Source organism: Pectinophora gossypiella, chromosome 10 (assembly GCF_024362695.1).
Source record: "Pectinophora gossypiella chromosome 10, ilPecGoss1.1, whole genome shotgun sequence".
Taxonomy (NCBI): Eukaryota; Metazoa; Arthropoda; class Insecta; order Lepidoptera; family Gelechiidae; genus Pectinophora; species Pectinophora gossypiella.
Window position 1 is genome coordinate 16,372,137 of NC_065413.1, and position 20,004 is coordinate 16,392,140.

Below are 20,004 nucleotides of genomic sequence, written 5' to 3' on the forward strand. Positions count from 1 at the left end.
CTTTGTGTAAAACAATTGAGGCCTGTGCCCAGCAGTGGGACGTATTAGGCTATTTATGTATGTTATGTATGTATGTAAAACAATTGAACGACTGTTAACCTCATTACATATGTTTTGTTTTGTTTACATAAAAAAATATTTACCTTTAGTCTATGCCGTACATGTGTTGTCTACGATCTGTAATAAATTAAAATTAAATAAGGCGTCCCCACCTAATTCAAATTCAAATTCAAAAATACCTATATTCAATAGGTAACATAGTTACACTTTGAATCGTCAATTTTTACATAACGAAAGACTCATCCGCCTAAATCTACTGTAACTTCTCACAACCTAAGGTGGGGAAGTATCACAAAAATTACTTTGTGATCCATAGTTTGGTTAGGACATTACAGACTGATCAGGTAACTGTCCGAAAGTAAGATCTGTGCTTCGGAAGGCCTGGTTACTACTTACTGATGTAAGTAAGTAGTCGTTACATGTGTCATGTCAGGGGCCTTTGGCGGTTCAATAATAACCCTGACAATAGGGTTGATGAGGTTGGTAATCCACCTCACAACCCACACGAGAGAAGAAGATAATTTATCTTTAACCCAGTCAAATATTTGAGTACACTCACCGAAATGCAATCTGTAAAAAAAAAACAAAGAATTCGGTAGCTATTTACAATAATCACCTTAACCTAAATTTATATTATAATACCTACGTCTAATTATTCGTTTTCACGGTTTAATCGACTGTCTCTAATATGTTTTAAATCGTTCTTATATTGTATGTCGTTCGTTCCGGCGCGGTCTAGAAACATACCTAGTAGGTACTTAATATGAACACATTTGTGTAACTAGTCTGTGTAAAGATAGACGTTGAAACTTTAATAATAATTAAAAATAAAAGTAATTATTTATCAGCTTAGTATATATGCGCTTATATCAAATTGCAATATTATTTTTCGTTGTCAAGGGATGTGATTAAAGTGAAAATTCCAAATCGGACATAAATTGGTGTTATTATTTTTTGTGATTTTATGGGTCTTTAGACTTTTTGTTTTAAAGACTATAGACCAGTTATCCGTAACGAAATAAGTTACTATACAATTCAGCTGATAGTAAAAATAGAAATATTAACATTTGAAAGAGGCTTATTTGTGTACCGAAATATTGTAAGTATTATGTTCTGCATATAATGGGTATTTTGCTTACTTCATTTAATTAATGTACTTGCCTAAAGATACTTACTGTGTTACATCAGTGTGTGTGTAACACCCCGATATCGGCTTACCTTCGTTTAACTACGGTCGATTAATTCTTTCAAATATCCTCTCAGACGCAGCCTCCGTGGTCTAGTGGTTAGAGCGTTAGGCTCACGATCTGGAGGTCCGGGTTCGATTCCCGATGGGGACATCACGTCGAAATCACTTTGTGAGACTGTCCTTTGTTTGGTAAGGACTTTTCAGGCTTGAATCACCTGACTGTCCGAAAAAGTAAGATGATTCCGTCCGTTCGGAGGGCACGTTAAGCCGTTGGTCCCGGCTATTAGCCGTAAAAACACCTCCACCAACCCGCAGTGGAGCAGCGTGGTGGAGTATGCTCCATACCCCCTCCGGTTGATTGAGGGGAGGCCTGTGCCCAGCAGTGGGACGTATATAGGCAGTTTATGTATCCTCTCAGACGACGCCCTGAGCCGAGGTTCGCGCCCAACTGGCCTACTGTCATAAAATAGGGCATTCTCTCATATTTTATAAATAAGATTTTTCCTTTTCCAAGATTCTTATTGCATACAAAAGATAAGATAAAAAAGATAAGATATTTATTGCTTATTGTAATTTTAAAAGCTGCCACAGAAACGCTGTTTGAATCATCTGATAAAGATGTAAAGGCCTGTGATGATGATGATTGTAATGTATTTTTTTTTGCTCAAACTTATATGGCGCGCGTTTCGCGCTCACTTGGTCCTTTCCTTCCAACATCTTTCATCTAGAATATTAAAGAACAAACAGTCACAAGTACCAAACTAACTGTCTGTTTAAACATTTTTGTAATATAAAGAATAACTTTCTGCAACATCCGATATCGCTGTTTCAACTCTCCATATCCTAATAACTACATATTATTTACAGTATTGAACATTGTTTACATGTTAATTTAAATACACATCCTCTAGAATGGAGTAATTTTTTAAAGATTGAATCACAATATAAAACCACCACGACACACAACACGACACGATTCTTCGATTCTTTTTTTTATTTACACGATTTTGATGAAGATTAAACGTAGTATTTTTTTGTAAGATACTGTTTTTCACACCTACCAGTTTTATTATACCTACGTAAATTAAATTCTGGTCTACTTAATTAAGTTTAATATTGCTTGAAGATTTTGAATTAGCCAATAGCTTTAGTAATAATTTGTGATAAAGTCCCTAAGGCAGAAGAAGCCATCATAATATCAATCACCTAATAACAACTGCTTTCTTTTTCTTTTTTACCTTTGATGGGTTTGCTCTTGGCCCCAGACTTGCCCGCAGGCATTGACGAGGCCTAAGATGGAGCGAGCTCGCCCAGAAGGCGCCTGTTCACTCTAGTCACCCTATTGACTATGTCAATCTGGAATACTCGATAAATTCTGTTTGTCTTAAGACAAAAGCTGTGAATAGTTGACAAGTCAGTTTAAGTGCAAAAATGTATCCAAATGGTAAATATAAAGTGACGGACTGTGAGAAAAGTGAAACGGACAAATATGGAGTCATGGTTAGTGTTTGGACTGTCGACGGCCGCTTTAAGAGTGATTGGAACAACACTATTGTGCAGAAAGAATTCAGTTATAGTGAAGCGATAGACTTAGCAGGTAAGTGGGTGTTTACCTTAACTTTTGATAATAGCTTCACGCTTGTATCTCTCACTCCTCGCTATAGAGGATGTTAATGACACCGTAACGAATACTGAGGAGGATGATTCAGACCATGATTCTGAGTTAATATCAAGTGGAATTATCTGTCGCGAAATTCAAGTTTTTTTTAATGATTTTCAATTCTTTACATTTTCGTTGGTAAATTCCACTTGATATCAACTCGGTACCATGGTTCTGAACCATCCCTCAAAATTTTCGTTACGATGTCACTAACACTCTGTATAATAGTAATATCAATTGTATATGCTCCAAACATGAATTTTAGTTATAAAGTCCAGTACAGTAGTTTAGAGCCCGAACCGGGATTCGAACCCGCAACACTACGATGTAAGTTGTAAGACATTAAATGTTGGGGTGAGTTGCCCCTATAGATGTTGTCTTATAATGAGATATTAGTTTCCCAGGGCGTGGAAATAGGCACCTAACTCAGAGAATAGGGGGAGAATAAGATTAAAATGTTGGGCGCCGTATAGAAGATCCCCTCCTATTACAAACAAAGCCAAGGTGTTGGAAATAATAAAGATTTCACTTTTAACAATAGTATAATTGATTCAACAATTTCAAAATAAAATGATATGAAGTCAGTCGGTTACAAACCATCCTAATATAAATTAAGAAACAAATCTTTTACTATAACATGGTATCTTAACTTAGTATTATACCTAAACAACTAGGTTTTATTCCTATGAGGATAAGTAAAGTGTCAGGACGGCAGGTCCTGACAAAAAGGCATGGAGTATGTATTGAGGATAAATACTCCATGTATTAGTAGAAAATCATCTTGAGAGCATGGCACTATCCATAATAAGTTAAATTAATCATGAAGAAGAGATATTTAGATGGTATCCAGAGATTTTAACACCAAACTGGAATTATGTACATTAATGACCGCAGCAGGAACTGACCCTGACGGCAAAAGCAGACAATGAACACAAATGGTAGTCATGGCTGGGGAGCTAGACCCTGAAGGAAGACTTTGAAGTTGATTTTTGAAGTTAGTCTTTACAGTTGATCATTCTAGTAGAACTTTAACACTGGACTCTGCCGGTGGACTTTGACCCCTGTAACAAAATGGCATGTTACAGCTCTGTCAACCCCGTTACGACGCGGAATTATAGATAAAAACACTCACCACATCACGTGAGACGATATTATAACAGCATTCCCCCTAGTCGATGGACTAAACCATTGTTTTTATACTGAAAGAAAGAACGTGAGGTTAGGTCATTGTCATGAACATATGAAGCTCATAATTGCCAACGTTCCACGATAATAACCATCTAACCACTCACCAGAAGACTTCACCATCCTTTCATCGTAATATATGTGGCTTACACACCACTTTAAAGAAATAATCGCGACGGGACTAAATTGCCATCGTCATCGCGTAAACGAAATGTCAAACGAACATAACTTTTTCCCGGCGCGTAGGCACACACCTGTATGCCATACAGCCAAGTGGGAAGTGTAAAAAAAACGTGTTACAGTTCCGTTTTAGTTGAGGAAGAAAAATTTTATTTAAAAATTTAAAATTTTTAAATAAAATTTTTCGCTACACTCCAGTAACGAAAGAGAAATAACAAGCGACTCCTGATGAGTTAACTTGTTATGAACGTACATTTACCTTACAAAGGTAAAAGAATGGAAAGAAACAGACATGATCACCATGTATCAAACTTGAAAACACATCTCATGTAGCCCAAGGGGAAAAGGATTAGTACATTCCGCGCTAGCCTTGTGCTTACTTGAGTTAAAATTTGGGATTCTCCCAAGAAGCACATAGGCAACATATGTTTGAAACAAATCAAAGAAACACCCTGGTGGTGTCAGACGACAACTCAAAGAATTAAATCTAACACTGCTTAACCTTACATAAACATACAAACATCTTGAATATGGTCAAGTTAAAGGAAAACCTACCTAACTTTTAAATTTAAAATAACAGATTAAACCTTATGCCTACGTTTTACTTAGTCATGGCCATGACACTAAACTTATACCAAGTAAAAACTACTTAAGTACTTAAAAAACTTAATCTATTTGATTTTTATAAGAGTGAATATCCTTGGCGTCATTTGGGTGGTAATCAAACACACACCAAATGCATAAACAAGGCCTACGGATATTACTCGAACGAGGGAAACCTCATCAAATGGATCACCTTCCTATAGGGATGACCACTTAACAGGTAATGTCCTTGAACACAACCTTGAAAGTGAGAGAAGACCTAAACTTCTTCACTAGGACCTCGAACAACAAGATCTTTAATGTGGAAGGAACCCAAAGGTTTACCTTCTAAGGTTTTCAATGAATAAACTACATTACCTAGCTTTTTATGTACTACACATTTTTCAAACTTAGGGGCTAGTTTAGCAGAAAAGTGCTTGGGAGCGCTGGACAAAGGAAAACATCTTTTATAAATAATTTGACCTTCCCGCAATTCCAAAGGACGCTTCCTAAGATTATAATATTTTACATTGTGTTGATATGCCTTTTTAAGGTGACATTCAACTTTCTTGAAGACTTCAGCCATACGAGGCAACCGAGAAGCAAAAGTTTGGGTATCTACTACTATGGTAGACCCATCACAAGGTGAAGAATCTTGTGTATAAGTAGCACCATCGATGACCATCTCTCTACCATGATTTAGATAAAAAGCAGTATATTTTGTACTTTCGTGGACCGAAGTATTGAGCGCACACCGGATTTCCTGAATGTTCTGATCCCATTTACGATGATCAGAACGCACGAGGGAAGCAATGGCACGAACAATATCACGATTCACGCGTTCAGTTTGATTACACTGAGGATGGTATCGAGGATTATAGAATATATGAGGTACTCCGAAAGAAGTTAAAGAATCTCTAAATTCTTTAGAAGTGAATTGAGGACCGTTGTCGGTATACAGGATACGACATACGCCATGGACTAGAAAAACATGTTTCTCAAGACATTTCACAATGGCCTTAGAAGTTGCACTACGCAAAGGGAATAAAAGAACATACTTACTGAAATAATCAGAGACCACGAATAGGTATTGATTGCGAGAATAAGAAGAAGGGAAAGGACCTAATATATCGCATGATATAGCCTCCCAAGGTTTAGTAACTTGACGGGGTTACCCATCAGACCAGGCCTAGCAGTATTGACCGGCTTGTATGAACGACATACCTCACAATTGTCAACATATGATTTTACATCTTTAAATAAAGAAGGCCAGAAATATATCGAAGAAATTTTCTTGTGGGTCTTAGCCACACCGAAATGACCGGAAGAAGGCTCATCATGATATTTTCGAAGAACTTCTACATATTTTTCACGAGGAACAACGATTTTCCAATCGTGTTGAGAAATAAGATGATATTTATTTTTAGATAAACGACATAGTTTACCATTTACTACCGAGAAATTAGGATAACGACGAGGATTTTTAGTACAACCGTTAAAGACTTTAATATACCAAGGATCAGAAATAGTGTAGGGATCAATCTCAATTGAGCCAATCTTGATTCTAGACAAAGCATCAGGTATCACATGTTCTTTACCTTTCCTGTGAATTATATCAAAATCGAACTGACTCAAACGACATGCCCATCTATTTAGACGACCACTCGGATTACTAAGATTCTGAAACCATTGCAACGAGGCATGATCGGTTATAATATAACATTTGCTACCCTCAACATAAGGACGGTATAACTCCAGAGAATAAATCACAGCTAACAGTTCTCTTTCTGTCGCTGAGTAATTGATTTCTTGGGCGTTTAATGTTCTGCTACAATAAGCGATAGGGTGATCAATACCATCGACCCTTTGAGTTAAAACAGCACCAATAGCAAACGAGGAAGCATCCGTATGGATGTAAAATGGCTGAGAGAAATCAGGACATTGTAGAATAGGTGACGAGATAAGAGCAGATTTAAGTTGGGTGAAAGCTTCTTCAGCTTCCGGAGACCATGTGAAAGGTACCTTCTTACTAGTAAGTCGAGACAAAGGTCTAGCAACATGAGAGAAGTTTTGGATAAAACGACGGTACCAACCCGCCATTCCCAAGAAACGTTTAACTGACTTCGCGTCAGTTGGCGTTGGAAAATTTGCAATAACATCTACTTTAGAAGGATCGGTCCTAAGACCATATCGATCAACTACGAAACCTAGATATTTCAGTTCTGATCGGCAGAAAAATGACTTTTTCACGTTAATAGTGAGATTAGCGAATCTTAGTTTTTCATAGACCGCTTTTAGAATTTTCACGTGTTCTTCAAAAGAACTGGTACAGATAATGATGTCGTCAATGAAACAAAACACTTTGTTATCAAATTGAGAGGAGAAAAGATTATCCATTAGCCTTTGCATGGTAGCGGAGGCTCCTACAAGACCAAAACACATGACCTTGTAATGAAATAGCCCACGGCCAGGAACCGTGAAAGCAGTTTTCTCTTTCGAAGAGGTAGAGAGAGGAATCTGATGATATGCAGCACTCAAGTCAAGAGAAGTTAAGTATTTAGCATCGCGAAGATTGTCCATAATATAATTAATATATGGCAATGGGTAGGCATCAGGTTTTGACACTGAATTTAACCTTCTACTATCTAAACACAGACGAATATCACCATTGGCTTTAGGTACCATGGTTACTGGAGAATTCCAAGGAGAGAAAGATGGTTCAACAATATCATGTTGGAGCATTCGGTTTAACTCGCCGTCTAGAAGTTTAAGTTTTTCAGGACTAATACGATAATATTTTTGTTTTATGGGTTTCGCATCACCTGTTTCAATAACATGTTCTATTAAATGAGTACGACCAAGGCCGACTAACTCTGAATCAATATTAGAGAAAAGTTGTTTAACGTTATCAATTTCTTGTTTTTGAAAATCCGAAAGAGAATCTAAATTGCGCAAGCCATTTTCTTTGACACTTGCTACATTGTATAAATCGACAGGCTCTATTGCAGGTAGACACGCCAGAACTTCTGGGGCTAAGTTAAATGATTTCCAGAAATTAATTCCGAAATGTAATGGAAGTTTGATTTCGGGTTGAATGTAAAATTGAATGAGCTTAACCTCATTGTTATATTCAATAGGAATATCCATGTAAAATTGGCAAATGTATTCGTGACCACTCGCCACTTTCAAAAATACAGGGGACTTTAAATTACGCAATGGGATACCAAGATTTTTAAAGAATTTATGAGCATTGTTTCCTAAAATAGAACAAGCGGCTCCACAGTCGAGTAGACCAGAAATTTTAATACCATAGACTTTAACAGTTAAATAAGGGCGAAAGTCTTTAGAATTAGGATTAAATATCGCCTCCCTGCAGGATTCAGATCCCAGAGAGACTAAGCAATCTAGTTTTTTGAATTAGAATGAGGATTACAATTTGGGCAAAGAGGAGTCTTTACCCCCTTCTTACCACATTTAAAACAAACTACTTCCTTAGATGCATTACACCGATTTGTGGAATGATTCGTTCCACCACAGCGAAAGCAAGTCGAAGAACGATTAACAGAAGCGACAGGAATGTTTTTAGAAAAATCCCTAGAGGATTTAGGTTTGCATTTAAAGTTGAAATCCGGAGCTACGGAATTTTTAGAGAAATTTGGTTCTATAAAGTTGTCAATCCTATGTTTTGACAATTCCAAACGTTTACCTATCTGTTGTAATTGTTGGATGGTAGTGACATCAATCATCCGAATTTCCCTACTATATTCCGGACGAATATTCCGCAAGATGATGTCGAGTTTATCGCTCTCAGAAAGATCTTTACTCAAACGAGACATCATACCTAGTATGATAGACAAATATATGACAATGGATTCATCCTTCGCTTGTGTTCGCGAACGAATCTCTTCAAGAAGACGAAAGTCGTAGTCAGGTAAATCAAAATCTGATTTCAAAGCAGAAACCAGTTCACTATAGTTAGAAAAACGACATTTGTTGGCGCGATACCAGCATAAAGCGGGACCATCCACCAAGTCAGTAAAACCAGTGTAGATATCATCAACACGAATGTTCCGTGCCGAACACAGCTCCTCCAAGCGAGCCAGGAAAACGCGAACACAGGAATCACCCTTAAATTTCAAATTCAACGAGTTGAGGTTATATTTCTTTTCATGAGAAATAATAGTTTCATATTTGTTAATACACGACGGACGGTTTAATTCATGCTCGGAATCTGAAGATGAATCGGAAGTGATATCATTATTGGCCAATGATAACAATAAAGAAGTTTTCAATTTTTCAAGGTCATCGGTCGGACGTTCTATGCGAGACAACCGCCAAAGCAAATACTGAGCACGGCCTAGAATACGCTGATGGGCCGAAGGAGATTTGTCAGGACTCGATAAACAAGAGATGATTTCATTTATTTTTGATGTCAAAGTTTTATGTTCATCATCAAGATCACACTCAAAACCCTCAGATGGTACAACTATACTGCCGCGACGGGCTTGTTTACAAGTTTGTCGAAATAATTTTCGTAATTGCTCAACAGTATTATCCCGATCAACCTTTACATTCCGAATAGAAAGTTCATGAATAAGTTCATCTTTCAACAAGAAGTTAATATTAGCATTGAGTTCCGCCATTCTGAGTAAACAAAGTAAGAACAGTATACCAGATAAGTGAGAAAGAAATATGGTTATATCCCTAATGTATGTGAATACAGTTATAGTACTTTAAGTACTAACAAAATGTAATGAAGAAAACATAAATTATAAGTAACACCCCTATAGGGTACTTATCTACATGCTACTATGGTCCTATGTATCAAATTTATGAATACTATGTTCCTATGTAACCACTAACAAATAAAATAAGATAAAAACCCACAGTTTATTACTATGTCTATGTAAGAAGTTCTATGTGCTCTGAGTCACTATGTTTATAATTGTATAAATTACTAGAAAAGGAAATTGTGTCACTATAGTCCTATGTGATATTAAAAGTATATGACTATGGCCCTATGTAAACTAACTCAGCTTAAAATAAGAAAAAGAAATCTGAGAGATACTATGGTCCTGTCAATAAAATTATCACTATGTCCCAATGCAACAACAACTGGAGATATGCTAAATTTCAAGTTTAAACCATACCTACTTATAAATAGAAAAGTAAAGTCATAAATGTGTACCTATTAAAAGAAAACACACCCTATTTGCTATAAAGTTACACCATGTGCTTATAACTAGGTTATGTTACAAAGAACAAAGAAAGTGAAATACCTACTAATTTCCAACCTTGCTTTTCTGAGCCCCACGTTGGGCGCCACTGTAAGACATTAAATGTTGGGGTGAGTTGCCCCTATAGATGTTGTCTTATAATGAGATATTAGTTTCCCAGGGCGTGGAAATAGGCACCTAACTCAGAGAATAGGGGGAGAATAAGATTAAAATGTTGGGCGCCGTATAGAAGATCCCCTCCTATTACAAACAAAGCCAAGGTGTTGGAAATAATAAAGATTTCACTTTTAACAATAGTATAATTGATTCAACAATTTCAAAATAAAATGATATGAAGTCAGTCGGTTACAAACCATCCTAATATAAATTAAGAAACAAATCTTTTACTATAACATGGTATCTTAACTTAGTATTATACCTAAACAACTAGGTTTTATTCCTATGAGGATAAGTAAAGTGTCAGGACGGCAGGTCCTGACAAAAAGGCATGGAGTATGTATTGAGGATAAATACTCCATGTATTAGTAGAAAATCATCTTGAGAGCATGGCACTATCCATAATAAGTTAAATTAATCATGAAGAAGAGATATTTAGATGGTATCCAGAGATTTTAACACCAAACTGGAATTATGTACATTAATGACCGCAGCAGGAACTGACCCTGACGGCAAAAGCAGACAATGAACACAAATGGTAGTCATGGCTGGGGAGCTAGACCCTGAAGGAAGACTTTGAAGTTGATTTTTGAAGTTAGTCTTTACAGTTGATCATTCTAGTAGAACTTTAACACTGGACTCTGCCGGTGGACTTTGACCCCTGTAACAAAATGGCATGTTACAGCTCTGTCAACCCCGTTACGACGCGGAATTATAGATAAAAACACTCACCACATCACGTGAGACGATATTATAACAGCATTCCCCCTAGTCGATGGACTAAACCATTGTTTTTATACTGAAAGAAAGAACGTGAGGTTAGGTCATTGTCATGAACATATGAAGCTCATAATTGCCAACGTTCCACGATAATAACCATCTAACCACTCACCAGAAGACTTCACCATCCTTTCATCGTAATATATGTGGCTTACACACCACTTTAAAGAAATAATCGCGACGGGACTAAATTGCCATCGTCATCGCGTAAACGAAATGTCAAACGAACATAACTTTTTCCCGGCGCGTAGGCACACACCTGTATGCCATACAGCCAAGTGGGAAGTGTAAAAAAAACGTGTTACAAAGTCACGCGTATTATTTTATTTGCAAACATAAGGACGAAAGTAAGATGATCAGTGCTTCGGAAGGCGCGTTATGCCGTTGATTCTGGTTACTATTTACCCTTAGCAGCATCTAGCGGCTCAATAACAACCTGACTCCAAGATTGCCCAAGTTGGTAATCCACCTCACAACCCACACTATAGAAGATTTAAAGGAGAATGGATCCAAAAGCAATGTATTTTTCCCTCTAGGAACCGGCCGTTACACCATCGGTCTGGTGGCCACCACCAGTCTGGCGCTGCTGGCGATGTCGGTGGACATGTTCAGCTTCTCCACCGTGGTGGCGCTGGCGAGCTGCGACTTCTATCTCACGCATGCGCAGACACAGGTGTTGTTGAGTATACCGTTTCTTGGTAAGTACTGCGGGTTAAAAAGTCAACATCAAAGCAATTCATCTAAGAAAGCAATATTGCAATTTGACATTGCGCATATAAAAGTAAGTGCGCAATGCAAACAAAAAAAAAACATTCCCAAAAAAAAAAAACAAAACCAATAAAAACATTTTCATGCAAAATGTGGGAAGTACCATATAATTATGATGATCGTAAGTCAGTGAGTCAGTCAGTGAGTGTCAAAATCGGGTTTTTTTACATATCAATAAAATCTAAAGTATAATAGCTATGCGTTTGAAACTTTATATGTATAATAAGTCTACTGCTGGCAATATATCCTGAGAATTTGGTTTATCTGGTATAATCCAAACCAGAGTTAGGGTTCAGAAAATCGACGAAACGTCTCGAGAAAGGTAGGTGGTGTCCCTGCTCTTACGCTTCGCTTTTCTCGTCTTGACGGGGGCACTCCCGTGCCCCTAGATATTGCTATTTCATTTTTTGTAGGCGCAAATGTGAAATTGCAATATTGCTTTCTAGAGTTTTTAGATGACTTGTTTCAATATGTTAAAGAAAAGGTTAACGTCGTGTCTTATAGGGAAGTCAAGGAATTGGCCTTTGATAGACTGGAATGGAAAATGCTACACCGACAAGAGCGTGGCTCTTAAATTGATGATGATATTTCTATATGGCCTTTTTGACCTGTCCCGAAATTCCGTGAAAGAAAGTTTATAAAGATATGGTCATCATGTGTCTTTTTTTTTATTTTATTTATTGATGAATCACTTACAGCTATGCACATTATAACATTTAGTTAGGACATATTTAAACAAAGTAAAACAGTCCTTATGTGTAAGCCAATTACAAGTGAACACAACATGCATCATAAAAAGAAAACAACATCTAGTCTGTTGAGGCTAACTTCTCAGCAGCTAAAAACTCACTATTAATAACATTAATATATCATATTATTGCAGTGTCTTTTTACAGGACCGATTATAATGGCGTATACGTGGGGCTACGTGTCGGACACAACAGGGCGTCGGCGCAGCCTGCTGGTGGGCATGTCAGTAAGCTTCTGTATGTCAGTGTTGTGTGCCTTCGCCCCCAACTGGATCGCGCTGGCTATCTTCAAGCTTATCGGGACTTGCTTGTAAGTTTGCTTCTGTATAAAATAAAAATCTAATCTAATCTAGCCTACAAGATCCCACTGCTGGGCAAAGGTCCAAAAAAAAAATCTCCACTGGCAGGTGTCTTTACAATAACATACAAAAACTCTTTATTGCACTTAAATCACATTAAAAATACATTAGTATTATAATTAAATTGGTAGTACAACAGGCGGCCTTATTGCTAAGGTAGCAATCTCTTCCAGGCAACCTTTAGGTATAGGATATGAATTTAATGAAAAGTGTAGCGGGATAGACAGTGCAAAATAAACAATAAAATGTTGAAAAATATAAGTACTTATACCTAGTGTCTCTTAACAGTGTGTTTTATTTTTATTTTTATGGAGTAAGTGTGTGATCATCACTGTGATGTATTATACTGGGTGTTAGTGACATCGTAACGAATACTGAGGGGTCACTTACACCCCTTACCAGTACATACAGGTGGCCATACTAGTAGGTATGGGTGTTAGTAACATCGTAACGAATACTGAGGGGGATGATTCAGACCATGATTCTGAGTTGATATTAAGTGGAATTTCCTGTCGGAAAATGTTTGTGTTTTCTTAAATTTATTTTCCATTTCATACTTTTGCGACGGAAAATTCCACTTGATATCAACTCAGAATCATGGCCTGAATCATCCCTCAAAGTTTTCGTTACGATGTCACTAACACCCTGTATGTATTTGTAGTTGCAGTTGTGCCCAGTCAGTAGTGTATGCACTGCTCGGCGAGTCCTGTTCTGAGCGGATGAAAGGCACCTTCCTGCTCATCATGACCAGCGTCATCCACCTCGGCATGGGATCATACTTCGGTGACTATAATTATTGTTATTTATCCCACTTCTGTATAGCTCCTTCTTGAGGCGACTTCTAAATGCATCATCTATAAAAATATATCACATTTTTTTTATTCCTTTGGAGGACTGAAGGTAAAAAAGGCATATTTTTAAGCAGCGATACAGCTACTTTATCAACCCAGGCATATGGTATAAAAATACGATAAGGTGCAAAAGTCCTATTAGTTTCTTGCAAAGTAATATAGTAACAGATTACACTAAAAACCTCCTGGTTAACCTGACTTTGTGAGACTGTCCTTTGTTTGGTAAGGACTTTTCAGGCTCGAATCACCTGATTGTCCAAAAAATTAAGCCGTTGGTCCCGGCTATTAGGCGTAAAAACACCTCCACCAACGCGCAGTGGAGCAGCGTGGTGGAGTATACTCCATACCCCCTCCGGTTGATTGAAGGGAGACCTGTGCCCAGCAGTGGAACGTATATAGGAGGGTCGTAGGTAGGTAAGCTGCTTATGTAGGTCCTAAGACACTTGATGTAAAAATTTCAGGACTGGCCTACTTGATCGGCTACCTGGAGTTTTCCATCAACCTGGGTTTCATCTCGTTCGTGTCGTGGAGGCTCTACGTACTACTCCTGGCTCTGCCTCTGGGCCTCAGCGCGGTCTCTCTGCTGTTCTTCTATGAGAGCCCCAAGTTCCTTCTCAATGTTGGGAGGGAGAACGAAGCCTTGCAGGTTTTAGAGATGATCTGCAAGCGGAATCGTGGAGGATATTATCCGGTAAGATCACCTACTGCAACAGCTCTTGCAATTGTTGCTGCTACTGCTGTCCTGTGTGTGCAATAAAGTTTTTGTTATGTTATTAATAATAACAATAATAAAATTATTTATTACTCAAACAAGGTACAATTTAAACAGTTAACAGCGAGCCCTGCACTAGGGATCACCCTGTATCGCAGTGGCCCAATAAGATACAATTTTCGCTTTAAATTAATAGAATTATACATCAAGTCCGGTGGAAACTTAACTTACTAGTAGAATAATACAGTTAAAAATTGTATTAAGAAAGTTAGGACATCACAAATCTTAGAATCTAAAACATTTAGAACAATCTTAAAAGATTAAAGCACATAATAACGGGTTCTTACCGCGTTTAAATGGGGATATGAGACTCTTGAAACGGCCTAATGTGGTGAAAAAACGTGAGGACACAGTGAGTGCGGTTTGTCGTAGTGAGTTTCGTGCGAGTTAACAAGCGGCAAAGAAAGAGGGTAGACAGAGATATGTCTGCCCGTAGAAAATCATGGATCTACCTACTCCACTCCAATCTCATCAGTCATCCCGTGATCATGGCACTTGCGACAGTGTCGAAATATAGGGAGTCTCATATCCCCATTTAAACGCGGTAAGAACCCGTTATTATGTGCTTTAATCTTAAAAGATATTGAGATCAAGACGAAAATACAACAAAATTTTAAGTTGTAAAAAGGACATGCAACATTAGAAGTATTACGTATGTAGTAAGTAATATGTGTATGTATGTGTAAGGGGATATTGTGTGTGTGTGCGTGTGTGTGTGGGAGAGAGAGAGAAAGAGAGGTGTGTGTGTATGTTGCGTTTGAGTGACCGGTCGGGTAATGGCAATTGCCCGATTACTTATTCTAGGCGTTCTTATTGTTTTATAAGTTTAATATACTTTCTTCTATATAACAATACGTCACAAATACAAACTTAAAAACTAGTCATTAAATAACCCGCCCCTCACTGTTCCCGGAGCAAAGGTGCCCACAACACTAGCCGCATTAACGCGTTGGATGGCAATGGCAAGCCTTTGGACCAGGAACGAGCCGGAGCGGGAGTCACCTGTTTTCTCCCTGAGCCTGAGACCCAAATCTGACACAAAGATTTTGGTGTCCGCCCCCCAGCTACCAAAGGTCTCCACGGCAACGGGCACGAAGTTATATGCAGGCAATAGAGCTGCATACTTCTCCCTCTTCTTCTCAGCAGCATCTTTCTTCTTATTATAAATGGGACGTTTTCTGTATTGTGCCGCCTCTGACTCCAATATTTCCCGTACCTCATTGTAATATAAATAATAAAGAAATCTTACCTTCCTGCTAGAGTGGACTTCCCAATTGCTTATCATCCCGCCATGAAGAAGCTCGATATTAGCGACCTACCGACAATATAAAACGGTTCTCGTGCAAGCAGCAATATATTTTACACAAAGACAAAAGACGAAATCTTTATAATAAACAAAACAATAGAGGTAAACTTCTATAAAAAGTTTTGCTATCTTGCACATTCTCCCCTTTTTTTAATAGCAAAGAATCTTGGCAAGCTTCTTTAGGGGTCTGCCTAAGATTTAGGCTCCAGTGCAGACACTCGGAATGTTGCGGGGCGGAGAGGGATGTTTTGTGGTGATGTTTATTCTTTGGACAGGTAAAGAAAGTGGTACTCGAAGAGGACGGGAATGTGGCGCAGAAGACCTTGCCGCTGCTGTCTTCGCTGTGGCAGCAGACCGCGCCGCTGTTCAGGCCGCCATTGCTGCCCAGAACTGTGCTGCTGTACTGTCTCATCTTCATCGTTTACAGCACGTGAGTGCTCATGGTTGAGGAGTTCAATACCGTATGTCACCAATAAGTTCTTTTTTCAAGTTTTTTGTTGAGAGTGGAAGACGAGAAACTGGTGCGTCAGGATCGTAGTAAGTGCAATTCCGTGGTCTCTCCAACGGAGAATATCGAGATCTTATGGATGTTTATGTGAGTTCTATTTAAGAATGTTTTGCTAGAACGTTGGTAATATCAGGCATTAAAATTCCCATCTAATAATTATAGTATTGTGTGAGTTTCAGAGCACTGGAAGTCAATATCTTTGGCACCACCGCAGAAATATCGTGGAATCTTTTCTCTTTTTTGCAAGTAATCAATTTACGTAAGGTCTATATGGGTATTTGCAAACAGTTTTTTGTATACTTCTGTCTCTGCCCGCTTTATTACGGATTACGGGCGTTATGTTATTCTTCTTCTTCTTTCTTTTATTTTAACAGCCTTTCTTAATTTTACAGAAGCAGTTGCCTGTTTGTATGGCTGCCGTTTCTGGCGAACGACTTTTCTCGGGCTATCAGTTCCTCCAGCGATGAACATTCCGGGATCTGCTACGTCATTGCCCAGGGAGAAGAGGCCGGGTTGAATAATGGAGTGAGTCTTGCTTCTTCTTAGATGTTTTCTTATAAAGTTCCGTTCCTACCGGGTTTTTGTACTAAACCTACTCTGTCTGGCGTTCCGTTTGTCTGTCTATCCTAACTTTAAACGTGTCCTAACTTGTATTGGACTGGTTTTCCTTCGCTGGTTGGAAGGTCAGACAGGCAGTTGCTTCTGTAAAAAACCGGACCTGTCAAATCTTAATGTTAGGTAAGTGGACCCTGTGAAAAACGGGATAATGCTAGGGCGATGATTATGATCTATTGGATTGTAATAGGTAGTTGATTTCTTTTTAGTTTGTCATGTCCTATCATTCGGAAATTAATTTGTGATTCCTTTTTAAAATGCAAGATACAGTGAGTTCTACGGCTTATCATCATGATCATGTCATGAAAAAAAGTCGATTGAGTGATTAAACTGTCCTCTCTATCATAACAGACTATCTACACGGGTCAGCCTATCAAAGGCGGAGAAGTATTGTGTCTACATGGGGCATATCTATCGTCTTGTTGTCATGGAAATAAAAAGCAATGAAAACCAATTGTTGGCCATCTTCTTGTGCGAAAAAGTCTGAGGCATGCAGCGTATGCGGACCCATGCAATGTCTGTATCCTCTTTTAGGACATCTCACTAGAACACCAGAGTGGCATGACTTTGTTTTAAAAACTCTATCAGTTGGTTCTGTAACCAGCAAACAACAAAACAAGGTGTCTACTGTATAGATTGTGTTGGTGGTGTTATAGTGAGGTATCGCCCTTATATCACGTGCGTTCTGAAGACTTATGGCCCTTGTAACCCTGACAGACATTTCATGCATCTAATTCTATCGTGTGGGTTGTGAGGTGAACCAACCCCATCAACCCTGGTGTCAGGGTTATTATTGAGCCGCCAAACGACTACTAAGTAGTAACCGAGACCAACGGCTTAACGTGCCTTCCGAAGCACGGATCATCTTACTTTTTGGACAATTAGGTGATCAGCCTGTATTGTCCCGACCAAACTAAGGATCATAAAGTGATTTTTGTGATATTTCCCCACCGAGTTTCGAACCCGGGACCTCCGGATCGTGAGCTCAACGCTCAACCACTGGACCACGAAGGCCGTTAATTTCATGCATTACACATGTTTGTTTATCAATTCTTATCGGTTTTTGTCCCACAGGTGGAGTGCACATCGAAAATCGGCTTACCTGTTGTCATATTCTCCGTGTCAGTTAGCCTCATATTCGCCTTTCTCAACATCCTCATGTCAAGACTGGCTGCGAGGAAGAAGACCCTCATGCTGGTCATCCTGTCCTCCTCCACCGCCTGCTGCTTCGGAGCTATGTACATCCCTGATAACTTGACCAGCCTTATCATGTACTTCGGGATAGCAGCTGATAGTCTCTGTATGGGAATCGTGTTTACATACTGCGTTGATTTTTATCCTACTTCATTTCGGTAAGTATCCAAACACGTGCGTACTTACTTCGATTCCTGGTTTCTTATAAGAACAGGGTGGTAACAACAAGAAAAATATTAATAATAATATGACAAACATAATAATAATAATAAACGTTTATTGAATGAATTCAGGTTAGGTTAGTTAGTTATAATTTTATTTACTGTGGACTTACGATGACCAAATTGGAGATGTCTTTAGAAAAGGTTTAATACGATCTACTCTGAACCGGCGTGCGTGTATGAAGCGATTGATGAATGTGGAGGAAGCAAGAGAAGTGTGTCAGGATCGAAGCAAATTGAATTCTATAGTCTCTGCTTCCCCCGGTAGGAAATAGGCGTGAGTTTATGTATGTGTATGTATTGTGTAAAAAGTATATAATTACATTTTGCATTAGTTTAGTGAAGTCTTTGGTGGAGTCTGGCCGTAAGCTGTGTTTTTTTTTTCTTCTCCTTAATTCTCTGCCTACCCCGCAGTGGCATGGGGACGTGCCTGGGCGTGATGGTGGCGCGTATCAGCAGCATCTTCGGCGTCAACCTCGTCGGCTCTTACATCACATGGCACTGCGCACGCGCCTTCTACGCGCTCACTGCGTTGATCTCCAGTAAGTATGTGTTTTTACGTTCACGAGCATTAATATGTATACACTTTGGTACCACGTCACATTAACTTTTTTGACAAATTGAACTGTAAGTCTCACTAAATGATAAATATGTTAGTGCGACAGAGTCCTAAAGTGAGTACATTATATTGCTCATGACTGTACTACAAAATTAGAAGGTGATAAATAAAAAAAAACGAACTCGTAGGTCAGCGACAGTCTTCAGCAATCCCCGTAAGTACATTTCATTCCTATTCGAGCAACTAAGAATAAAAAAGACCCACATAATACATAAGATAAGCTCTGTATGGGATGTATGACCCTATTATAATAAAAAAAAAATATTATTTTTATCGCCTCACAGCCTTCGTGGTCTAGTGGTTAGAGCGTTAGGCTCACAATCTGGAGGTCCGGGTTCGATTCCCGATGGGGACATTGTCGAAATCACTTTGTGAGACTGTCCTTTGTTTGGTAAGGACTTTACAGGCGTAAATCACCTGATTGTCCGAAAAAGTAAGATGATTCCGTGCTTCGGAGGGCACGTTAAGCCGTTGGTCCCGGCTATTAGCCGTAAAAACACCTCCACCAACCCGCATTGGAGCGTGGTGGAGTATGCTCCATACCCCCTCCGGTTGATTGAGGGGAGGCCTGTGCCCAGCAGTGGGACGTATATAGGTTATTTATGTTTATGTATTATTATTATCAACAGGTGGTGTGGTGCTGGCAAGTCTTCTACCTTCAGATGGCGTGAAGAAAATATAACAATAGGGATGGCATAAAATCTGACCGAATCTGTAAATAATTATACTTAATTAATTAAAATAGAATATAACATTATTTGCGTATATAAGTTACATGGTAGTTAGGAAAAAATTAAGGGAAGGGAGGAAGGGGTAGACCTAGGAGAACATTTATGAAACAAATAAAATAGAAGGTGCAGGTCGTGTCGTATCGGGAGGTGAAGGTTTTGGCGGGAAGAAGAGAGGAATGGCGATTACTCCACCGACAAGAGCGCAGCTCTTAAATAAAGAGAGAGAGAGAGAGAGAAGTTACATTACAGTAATGTAGAATTAAGTATTGTAATCTAATCTAG

The 20,004-nt window shown here is 38.7% G+C and overlaps 1 protein-coding gene and 1 long non-coding RNA gene across 3 annotated transcripts; one reads left to right on the forward strand and one right to left on the reverse strand.

Moving 5' to 3' along the window:
* Positions 1–861: 861 nt before the first annotated feature.
* LOC126369956 (uncharacterized) lies at positions 862–19,950 on the forward strand. Of its 2 annotated transcripts, none has more exons than XM_050014560.1 (11): positions 862–1,159; positions 2,515–2,846; positions 11,566–11,727; positions 12,694–12,856; positions 13,567–13,688; positions 14,218–14,447; positions 16,110–16,264; positions 16,735–16,867; positions 18,032–18,309; positions 18,787–18,914; positions 19,621–19,950. In XM_050014560.1, the coding sequence occupies exons 2-11, from the start codon at positions 2,681–2,683 to the stop codon at positions 19,671–19,673; spliced, it is 1,590 nt and encodes a 529-aa protein (XP_049870517.1). In that variant the 5' UTR covers positions 862–1,159; positions 2,515–2,680; the 3' UTR covers positions 19,674–19,950. The 2 variants fall into 2 exon arrangements, with proteins under 2 accessions (XP_049870517.1, XP_049870516.1); XM_050014559.1 differs by having other exon boundaries at positions 2,639–2,846.
* LOC126370015 (uncharacterized) lies at positions 3,433–4,659 on the reverse strand. Its single transcript, XR_007566789.1, has 3 exons — positions 4,202–4,659; positions 4,042–4,108; positions 3,433–3,970 (listed from the first exon to the last, which is right to left on the reverse strand). It is a non-coding gene; the product is annotated as an uncharacterized LOC126370015 (long non-coding RNA).
* Positions 19,951–20,004: the final 54 nt, after the last annotated feature.